This window comes from Schistocerca piceifrons, chromosome 9 (genome assembly GCF_021461385.2).
Source record: "Schistocerca piceifrons isolate TAMUIC-IGC-003096 chromosome 9, iqSchPice1.1, whole genome shotgun sequence".
NCBI classification, from domain to species: Eukaryota; Metazoa; Arthropoda; class Insecta; order Orthoptera; family Acrididae; genus Schistocerca; species Schistocerca piceifrons.
In genome coordinates, this window is record NC_060146.1 from 98,549,691 (window position 1) to 98,561,197 (window position 11,507).

The window sequence follows — 11,507 nt, forward strand, 5'->3', positions numbered from 1 at the left end:
ACTAATAGTTTCATGGTCCTTACACGAATGTTCAGTAATAAACAAGACGTCAGGTTGGGTGTTACTTACTGCTATTTCAAGTTCACAATATTTGTTCTTGATGCATCACACATTTAGAGTCATAATCATTAGAACAGGGGAGTGAGCACCAATGGTATTTCTCCTTTCGTTGAACACTGTTAACGTGGAGTTTTCATTATGACCGGATACCAAAAATCCTGTTGTACCACATGTTTCTTGTTTCTGTTGCTTTTCGTACTTGAAGTTGTGACCACACATAAACAATTCAACTAGAATAAGAAACACCTCCAATAGCCTCATAGATAACATTTTCTCAAATATGTCAGCAACTGACATAGAGGTAACAAACATAGGTTAAGGATTGTCTGACCACAATGCTCTCACCATTGAAATCCCTTTAAGGTCAAAGGAAGATCAAGGTGTAAATAATATTTACAAAAGAAACTTCTCTGTGGACAGCTGTTATCAGTTAAGAAGTATCTTACAAAATGAAAATTGGTTAGATGTTATGAAACAAACAAGTACAGATGAGGCATATAGTGTATTTGCATTGATTTATATGATGAACTTTGAGATGTGTTTTCCCAAGAAACTGACCAGAATCAAGTCTACTGGACACACAAAGTCAAGTTCTTGGATGCCTCTTGGCATTAAGAAATCATGTGAAAACATGAAAAAACTGAATTCAGAGTTGAGGGAGTGTACAGATACTGATTTTATAGAATACGTTAAAAGGTAAAGGAAAATATACCACAGAGTAATTGCCAATGCAAAGTTGCTAAGTAATGATATGGGCATAAAACAGTCCAGGAATGAAACTAAAACACCGTGGGAAATTGTGAGAAAAGAAACTAGGGTGCCTATCAAAGACAAGGAAATTATTCTAAAAGATGAGGAGAATAAAATGGTAGATAAATATGCCATGCCTAATTATATAAATTACTTTTTAAATGTACCCCAGACATTAAGCAGGAATTTTGGGGAGCAGATTAAGATGGAAGCACCCAAGGCAACCAGCAGCATGATGGCAGTTCCAACAAATGAAAGTTTTAAAAGTGGTTAAAAGTCTAAAGTCCTAGATGTCAGCTGGAGTAGATGAGGTGCCAGTAATACTAGTAAAGAAAATAGCTAATCAAATAGTGAAACCATTGGTGCACGTAGCAAACTTGTCAATGGCTGAAGGCGTGTTTCCAGAGAAACTGAAAATTTCTAAAGTCGTTCCCCTGTTGAAAAAGGGCAATAAGCGTAAAATAGAAAACTACAGACCTGTCTCACTTCTCCCAACTTTCTCTTGAGGTTTTAGATATACTAATGAAATATAATGTCACACATTATCTTAATATCCACATTCCGATAAACAGTAATCAGCATGGATTTCAAGTTGGAAGAAGTACCGAAACAGTTGTACTGGAATACACAAAAGAAATAATCACTAAACTGGAAGAGGGAAAAAGTGTAGTTGGGATAAATCTAGATCTGTCAAGCTGTAACAAGGACCCGAAGTCAGAAACATGTATGTAATCAAGGCATCAAACTTTTTAATGCACTACCAAGCCATATCAAAGAGCTGGAAAATGAGGATAAATTTAAAACTGTTATAAAGAACCACATGCTTGCAAATGTTATTACAGCATAAGTGAATATCTCTGTGCAACTGTATAAGACTATAATAACTGTAAAAATGAAATTACATTAGTGAATATGTCTGTCAAGCACATAAGAAATTATGTTATAAAAACACTTATTAGTTGTATATTGTATTAAACATAAGATGGATTCATATGAATTCAGCACGGATAAAAATTTTGTAAAGATGTTAGATAGTTGTTAAAATGTACCCTGACAAATCCTATATCACAAATGTGATCATTGGGATGATAATAAATAAATAAAATAGACAGGTTGTCATATTGAAGCACTACAGCAAACTAGAAGCTTATTTGCAATGGAGTACTTACAGAATCTTTATTTTGGAGAAGTAAACTTCTCGTTTTCAGCCATCTTAGTGTTAAGCTGATACAGCAGTTTTGAGGGAGACGAGAAGTGTAAAACTACATCTTGTGTAACATCAACCACAGAGAACTCCTTGGATGTATTTCACATGCCAGAATGGCTACTGTTTGTTGCAGTGACAGTGCAAGCTATTGACATGTCTGGTTCTTGCCCCAAAGACCCAGTGTCGAAAACTCCATTCCCTGTGCTACCCTGAATTGGATACACGGAGAGGTCTCAATCTTGCATTGTGTGATGGAGCGATTTTCCAACAATGTAGTGGTACTAAAATTGTAGTTTTGGCCAAAACTGTACATTCCTGGCTACTGCACCAATGCCTTCATGAAAAGGGAAACGGTCAAATTTTGGAGACAATTGCTACTAAGGTCTGAATACTTTACGTTTATAATAGGTTGCAAAGATGGGTACCAAGGAACAGTTTGAAAGAACTTTTAGATGGTGTAAACAAATTGTAATTAAAAGGTATGGTATGGTACTCAAATAGTGACGTATACAGTCATAATTTGCTAAATGCTAGTTATTAAGCATATCATACTGCTTCAATTCTTGCGATACAAATTTGACCGGATCCTGTGTGATGGTGACCACTTTCCAATCTTTCTATCACTGCCACAGCGTCACTCTTCTGGGTGCCCTAGCAGATGGGCTATGAATAAGGCTGACTGGGACTTGTTCTCCTCCATTGCCGCTATTGAGCCTCTTTCTAATGACGACATTGATGTGGTGGTTCACTCGGTCACCACCGGCATCGTTACTGCCGCAGAATCTGCCATTCCCCGTTCTTGTGAGTCCCCTTGGCGGAGGACTGTGCCTTGGTGGTTGCCTGCTATCCCCGAGGCGATTAAATATCGCCGGTGGGCGCTCCAGCGTCACAAGTGGCATCCATTTTTAGAAAACCTCGTCGCATTAAAAACGGCTCCGTGTGCGGGCCCGCTGCATCATTCTCCAACACAAGCAGGAGTGCTGGGAGCAGTATGGGCCCACCATTGGCCTCCATGTCTTTCCATCGCAGGTCTGGGCCAAGATTCAACTCCTCTATGGCTATCGGACCCCTGTCAGCTTCCCTGCGCTCTCATTGAATGAAGCAGTTTGTAATGGCTCTGACGTAATTGCCAACTGCTTGGTAGAGCATTTTGCTCTGAGTTCGGTTTCTGCAAATTACCCACTGGCCTTCCGCTCCATTAAAGAGCGGAGGGAACATCAGAGCCTTTCATTTCACACCCACCATCCTGCATCCTACAATGTGCCATTCAGTGAGTGGAAATTTGACAGTGCCCTAGCAGCTTGCCCTGATACCGCTCCTGGCCCAGATCGCTTCCACTGTCAGATGCTGAAACACCTTTCAGTGGACTGCAAGCGACGCCTCCTCGACCTTGACAACCGTATTTGGGTCGAGGGTGAGTTTCCGCCGCAATGGCGGGAAAGCATTGTCATCCCCGTTTTGAAACCTGGCGAGAACCCTTTGGAGGTGGACAGCTACCACCCCATTAGCCTCACCAACGTTCTTTGTAAGCTGCTCGAATGGATGGTGAGCCGGCAATTGAGTTGGGTACTCAAGTCTCGGGGCCCCCTGGCTCCGTCTCAGGGTGGGTTCCGTAAATGCCGCTCTTCCGCCGACAATCTGGTGAGCCTGGAGTCTGCCATCCGGACAGCCTTTGCCCGCCGTCAGCACCTCATCGCTGTCTTTTTTGACATGTGGAATGCGTACGAAATGACATGGCACCATCACATCCTCTCTATGCTTCATGGTTGGGGTCTCCGGGGTCCGCTGCCGATTTACATCCAAAATTTTCTGTCGCATCGCACCTTCCGCATGCAAGTCGTGGCCTCCTATAGTTCCTCCCGAGTTCAGGAGAGCAGGGTGCCACAGGGCTCTGTTTGAAGTGTCTGCCTGTTTTTAGTAGCAATTAATGGGCTCGCTGCGGCAGAGGGACCGTCTGTCTCAGCTTGCTTGTATGCTGACAACTTCTGCTTTTACTATAGCTCTATTGGCATTGCAGCTGCTGAACGTCAGCTGCAGGGCACTATCCGCAAGGCGCAGTCTTGGGCTGTAGCGCATGGCTTTCAGTTTTCGGCAGCCAAGACCTGCGTTAAGCATTTCTGCCGGCGACACACTGTTCACCCGGAGCCGCGGCTTTCTCTTGCTGGCGAACTTGTTGCTGTGGTGGACACACATAGGTTTGTGGGAGTGGTTTCTGATGCCCGGTTGACTTGGCTGCCACATATTTGGCAGCTTAAACAGATGTGTTGGCAGCATCTAAATGCTCCGCGATGCTTGAGCCACACCAGCGGGGGTGCCGACCCATCTACCCTCTTACGGCTCTACCAGGTGCACGTCCATCTCCCAGAACGTCGGTGCCGGTCCCCTCTGCGTACACCCCCGTGGTGTGTGCCCCGCCCTTGCCTTCAGCTTGAATTAGCACACGGCTCGAAGGACTCAGTCCCTCCGGAGGCCTTCCGCCGTCGCTTTTATTCCATCCTAGGCGTGTATCAGGGCTTTGGCGTTTTTTACACTGACAGTTCGATGGTTGCTGGTCGTGTCGGCTATGCTTTAACTCTAGGGGCCATTACGAACAACGATCCTTGCCGGCTGGCTGCAGCGTTTTCACTGCTGAGCTGGTCGCCATCTTTCGTGCCCTAGAGTATATCCACTCCTGCTCAGGTGAATCCTTCGTTATCTGTAACAACTCCCTGAGCAGTTTACGAGCTATCAACCAGTGTTTCCCTCACTCTCGTCTCGTGATGGCTGTCCAGGAGTCCCTCCATGCTCTTGCCCATTGCAGATGCTCTGTGGTATTTGTGTGGACCCCAGGCCATGTTGGGATACCCGGCAATGAACATGTAGACCGCCTGGCAAAAGAGGCCACCAATAAACCATCTCTGGACATTGGCCTCCCAGAGACTGATTTGCGGGCAGTCTTACGCCGTGCAGTTCTCACGCTTTGGGACGCTGAATGGCGCGATCTGACCACCCCTAACAAACTCCGTGCTGTGAAGGAGATGACGACTGTGTGGCGGTCATCCCTGCGAGCCACTCGCAGGGACTCTGTAGTCCTTTGCCGGCTCCGCATTGGCCACACCCGCTTGACACACAGCTTTATACTGCGGCATGAGGACCCACCTCTATGTCAATGCAGGTAGGCTTTGACAGTGGTCCACATTTTGTTGGACTGTCAACTTTTAAGTGTGCTCAGGCGGACGTTTGTGCTGCCTGATACGCTCCCTGGCCTTTTAACTGATGACACTGCTATGGCGGGCCCAGTTTTGCATTTTATTCGGGCAGGGGGCTTTTATTGCTTAATGTAAGTGTTTGTCTTTTTGTGTTGATTCTGGCCTATGGCCTATGATTTTAGTCTGATTTTTTTATTATGTTTCTCGGTGGTTGGCTTTTCCTTTTTTGTCTCTATGGTTGGCCAGCCACCGTCACACTCTGTGTGATTTTAGTTCATATTGTCTGGTCTTTGTCTAAGTTCCTCTTGTCCTGTGTCATCTGTCTTTTTTGCATTGTCGTTTTTACTCCGTGTGGGTATTTTAAGTTTTGGAAAAACAGACCGATGACCATAGCAGTCTGGTCCCTTTACTCCCACAAACCAACCAACCAACCAACCAACCAGAACTTTTAGATGATGTAAGCAAATTGTAATTAAAAGGTATGGTATGGTACTCAAATAGTGATGTACGCAGTCATAATTTGCTAAATGCTAGTTATTAAGCATATTATACTACTTCAACTCTTGCGATACAAATTTGACTGGATCCATAAAATGTATGTTGTGTATGGATCCAGTGAAAATAAATCAATAAAGCAGATAAGCTACTGCATCTGCCAAGAGAAGAAATTTTCCTGAAAGAAGTATTGGTATCTTTGTCTGAGTAAATAATTTTGCTGACTGGATCCCAGATTCTTTTGAAACTGAAACTGATGATGATAACACGCTGATAAAATGATTAGCAAGCATGAACTTCATAAACTTCATAAACTTCATAAACAAAAATTTTACTGTGGTGAATACTAAAAGAACTTTCGCAAAGACAGATGTAAATATTTTAGGTGACTGCCCCAGGTTGAGGCTAGGAGGGTTACAGAGACACAGGAGATGTTGAAGGAAGAGTTTCCACCCGTGCAATTGGTGGGTATAATCCACTTAGCAGAGACTGTGAAGCAGTCCTTGAAATCAAGAAGGTTCTGTTGGTAGCATGCTCACAACTGGGTGGTCCAGCTGTTTCTTGGCCATAGTTGGTTGGTGACCATTCATGCGGACAGCTTGTTGCTTGCCATGTCACCATAGAATATCCTTACCCTCCTATCCCCTTTCCTGTCCCCGCTACAGCACTAAACAGCACTCTTCCACAAGTGCGCACAGTCTTCTTTCTTCTCCTTTCCTGCTGCCCCCGCCCCTGCCCCACCCTGCCCTGCTCCCCATCTAACCTCCTGACTGCACCACTCATCTCTACTATAAGGTGAGTAGCAACATCCTTTTCATAAAATTGTCAATATACCATCCTGGATTTTGCGTTGTTAAATACAGGTGAGCAGCTCATTACCTCAAAAATACTTTCTGGCTCATCTTGATAAATGGTAGGGGTTGGCAAGAGGCGTGTCAGTCTTTACAAGAGAAACATTATCTGCTCTGAAGTTGTCTACATGTTCCAGTCTTGAAATTGCAAATATTATGTATGTGAAATCCACTTAGCCTGGAAAATTTTACACTGATCTTCTTGAAGACCACTTTGGAAAGCAGGCAATTCGCTGGGTCCCATTGACATGTATCGATCAGGCAAATATTTTAAGCGCAGAAAAAACTGATTTTCTACATTTTTGAAGATCGTGAAGAAATCTGTGATAGTTAGAACATCCAAAGTAAATTATTTCCGTGTTTCATAACCATAGAAGGGATACACACTATTTTCTTACTAACAGCTACTTACCATTGATCATGTACCTCAGTGGCTGCAAGAAAACTGAAACGCAATGTGTGCTAGAATAGTCCAGTTTTTCATAAAGTCACGAATTGCGAGGAGTTTGTTACGCATATAAGGTACTCAGATAGAAGTAGCCTACTTGACGTAAGGCCATTTGTCATTAAGGTTGTAATGTAGGCTACAGTTATATATCACTTTTTCAAATTTGTTCATCTTTAATCTGAAAAGCCCATATTGCAGGAGTATAACCAGACACGCTGAGGGATTGATATTGTGTAATTTGTCATCAAATTTTGAGCAGCCTAATTTGTGTGACAATCAAATGATTGAAAACATTCTGAAAATTATTCTATGTTGCAACAAATTTCTTACTGGTGTAATAAAAATACACACCAGGCATTCAGTCAAAAGCTAGCAAGAAGAGAAAGCTGGAAACTTAAAAAAAGTGACAATGCCTTTTAATATGTCTATTCCAGTAGTATTGCTACAGAACTGAAACACTTTCAGTATCATTGCAGCAAACTGCGATGTGAAGAGAGCAGATTGTGGAAAGGATCAGTTTGCATGATTGGTTGTCTTATAGTACTGTGTTGTGAATAATTTTCTAGTTTTGACTTCATTCATACATAAATACGACTATAAAGACAAATACATCTTTGTTTTTCTTCTGATTGTTCCTATACCATTAGACTGACTGCAGTGAAGCTCATAAGCTTGAATGAGTTGAGCTCATGCCTTCAAAAGTTTGTCAGGATAATGGTTTGTAGGTACGTGGTGAAAGATGTCCAGGATGTGGTAAAGTTGGAATTTATTAAAGAACAAAAAATGAAACGGCAATTATGACAGAAGCAAGGACTGTCTATGTATGTCAGCAAAGCCATTAATTATGAGTGGTCAGTAAGGAGCAGACAAATGAACAAAAAACATCATTCACTCTTCGTTGTACATTTTTTGTTTCAATCTCTCATATGCAGGATTGCTTCAATGTATTGCCCAAAGTAAGATGTGTAACGAGTGCTTTGTATTATATGTGATTCTGAATAAGAGAAGACTTGATAACAGCATTAACTATTTTTATTGAATTGAAATGAAATGGAGTGAAGTTATGAGGATTTCCTTCATCATGAGAGGCACTGGTCTCCTTGGGGTCACCTGCCTGCATCTACAATTGAAATGTGAGAGGAAGTCCACAGTCCTATTTCGTAAGATAAACAGAAGTATAAGAGCTTTCAGAAGATGACATAATTAAAATAAAAAAAGGGATGCGAGGTAAAGTGAAGGAAGACTATCACAATTTCGTACTCGCAGATAATTTACTAATAATGCAATTGTACTATCCATTAATTTATTCCATTACTATTATTCTTACAATAAAACTGGTGAGATAAGGGCTACTACGTCAGGCCACCAATTGTAAGTAGGGTTTGTTAACTATTGTTACAGAAAGAGATTTCTATAACATTATTATTAGTCATAAAAACTAATCGTCTGTATTTTCTGTTTACATGAATCACAATGGGGAGCAAGTAAACCAAAAAGGAAGAAAATTTTGTAGAGAAATAAGAATTGGACCCAGGTTACGTAAAATTTTCCATAGTAAGCCATTTTGTTTGGCGTAGCAAAGATAGGATGGCTTTGCAAGTTGCTTTTTTGCTTAGGCTTGGTAGCGCCACTTTTGATGTAGGTATATAGCTTTCCTTTATTATTCCGTTTCCTGAATTTTATTGTTGAAAATTTAGAAGAATTTTCCAGTGTTGTGCATGTTGTCAGTAAAACATAAAGAATTGCGACACAATAGTTCGCATATCATAATAGATTTAAAACAGGATTTGACACAGTGTAAATTACAATTAAGTGCAATAATTAGCATATGAAATTTTAACATTTTTTGTGAAATTTTTAATTTTGCATATCCATACATGGCAGAAAAATGTCCATTGTTGATAGCAATAAAGAAAACACTCAGCTGAGGTGGTATAGAATTGTGCAAACAAACAATTGAAGTTCAGGTGCCATGCATGTCTACTGCAAAAAGTAGGTTAGAGATGAGTGTCCCAGGTATGACAAATGATAGCGACGCTCCACAGCAGAATAACCTTGACTACACAATCTTTGCAATTGACAAGACAATGTCACACAGCTCCCAGAATCTCATACTGCTTTCAAATGAGACATAGAAATATACAAATACAAATTTTAACAACACGTTACAAAGCTGACAGTAACCACAGTAGTATAACTGATGGACTGCTATGACAGTTATCACCTATCATAAACATGAAATCAGATAATGTGCACACAAATTTTAGTGATACGGAACAAGATACAAATACTGAAATTGATAATTTGACACAGGATGTCAACACAATAAAACACCAACAAAAGTGTCACATAAGATCTAAATACAATGAAACAAGAACAAAAACAAGTATTTGCGAGTCACAGTCCCATAGAAGTTCAACAACTTAGCCAAGATTTTTCACAATGAAATTGACGAACTATTGAATGATACGAAAGACAAGCAAAGCTACTTTCTGAAGTTAACGATAATATTACAGAGTTAAAACAAAAGGTAGATTCTTTCAATGTTCATCATGACTAGTAGAGCAACAGGTAAAGAAAATTGCAGATGTGAAGATGTATATCGAAGCAACACAAAATGAGTTGTGCTCGACAGTAAAAAAGTTACCCGTGTTGTTAAACAAAATAAACAAACTATGAAGGTGAACCTCTAGCTTATAACATTCTTAACTACTTGTAATAATGGGGTTGTTCAGTTACTCATAATCTGCCACAGTTGACGTCCTGAGTACATTGATAGTCACTGTAAATTAACTACTGGAGAGTTAATTTAGTTCAGTCTTGTGTTAAGTTTCATCATTTTTATTATACTTTACAGACAAAATCAATGTATTACTGCATTAACCTACAATACTTAAAATACAAAGGGAGCAGCTACATGCTCATTGATCAAAAACCAAAACCAGACTGACCTACATTGCCAACATGTCTGTAACTAGTTATACTTTCTTAACAATCCCAAACAATCCTCAGCATTGTTTAAAATGATTATTTGATTAATTAACAATTAAAATTCTCATCCTAAAACAAATGACACATTTCAATGATTACCTAGATTCTTCTATATTAACCACATGAGCGAATTCTAGTCTCTCTATTAATTGCATCATTTATGATCACTTAGGTATTAAATGTTAACAATACACTTGTTATATTTACTAACTACAGAAGAATCATATCATACAAAATGTTCCTACCAATTAACAGACTTCTACACATTAGTAACCGACTGTAAGTTATACATAGATGTAGTAGAACAAGCTATTCAGAAAAAATAAAATGAAATAGTGAGCAAGGTAAACATTAACCACTAACCTATAATCCGTGGAAGGTAGGATTGGCAATCTTTTAGAAGAAAATGTTATCAGATCTCGCAATATGCATGTAAATAAGGCACAGGATACGGAGCACACAACAACCTGTTGGTATTTATCCACAAATTAAGTCCTATAGCAGGTACCAGTGACAGTTGTATAGTGCAAAATATAAAGTTAACCACAACTCCAACAACTGAGCAATTACCAACTGGAATTACAGGTAACTACAATAACAAATATGACCGAAAATGCCACATGTCTATCAACAACTTTTGCAGATGAAGGTTTGCTGAGACATCGACAGTTTCTTACATTCACTACCAAAGGTAAAAGAAAGAATCGGGTAGTATTTGTCAGTGCTTTTCGTCATGTATTTCCATCAACTGGACAGAAACACAGAAAATCAGATTTGTTGTGGGATATACACGAGGTTATGTACTTTCATGGGCAACTGAAATGGCCAAACATTGCAGCACTTGCATACAATTTGAATGAGCTTTCCTCGACAAATACTGGTCTGAGGCAGTATAAGACAGACTTGGACATGAGGTTTTCAACCCTGCATCATTCATTGGCAAACAAGGTACTCTACACGAATACTTTGAACAATACCTGAGCAAGACACACTACTGGATGAACCCAATATCACAGGTAGACATATTAAATTTTTTTAAAAAATCATTTACCATGGCACATCAGAGAAAAATTAGTCACAATGCCAGAGGCTGACACTGCAAGATCTGTTCTGAATAGAGCAACAGAAAATCGGACACAACTGAATAGTTACATCAATCAGGCCATGGAACGTGACCTAAACACACTGTAGTGATGGTATGAACAACAGTACAGTTACATACCCAGAAGTAACGAGTACAGGAATGGAAAATACATAAGATTTAAAAGAAATTTTGAAAACGGGAGTAATTTCAATACATGATCAAATTACAATCCTCCATCACAAGGCCATACGCTGAATACAAACAGAAACGACATGCCTTATGCTGTATAACAGCAAACTTATGGACACCTAAGTAACGGCACAGCAGTTTCTACCAATAACACAATCACTCACAAAGAAACATCATGAGCAGCCAACAACACAAATTGGCACTCCAGGTAATGAATTAAGTCACACTAAGCTGTCGGGAAACC

General features: G+C 40.2%; 1 protein-coding gene across 1 annotated transcript; it reads left to right on the forward strand.

The window, feature by feature from the left end:
- Positions 1 to 1,100: 1,100 nt before the first annotated feature.
- Positions 1,101 to 1,657, forward strand: LOC124716729. Its single transcript, XM_047243273.1, has 3 exons — positions 1,101 to 1,266; positions 1,325 to 1,534; positions 1,653 to 1,657. The coding sequence occupies exons 1-3, from the start codon at positions 1,101 to 1,103 to the stop codon at positions 1,655 to 1,657; spliced, it is 381 nt and encodes a 126-aa protein (XP_047099229.1).
- The last annotated feature ends 9,850 nt before the right edge of the window (positions 1,658 to 11,507 follow it).

Excerpts from the sequence above, each read along its gene's own strand:
- LOC124716729 (XM_047243273.1), top strand. The coding sequence starts at position 1,101 with ATGTCAGCTGGAGTAGATGAGGTGCCAGTAATACTAGTAAAGAAAATA. Across the intron at positions 1,267-1,324 it reads GTTGAAAAAGGGCAATAAGC|ATATACTAATGAAATATAAT; the intron begins GTAAAATAGAAA and ends TTGAGGTTTTAG.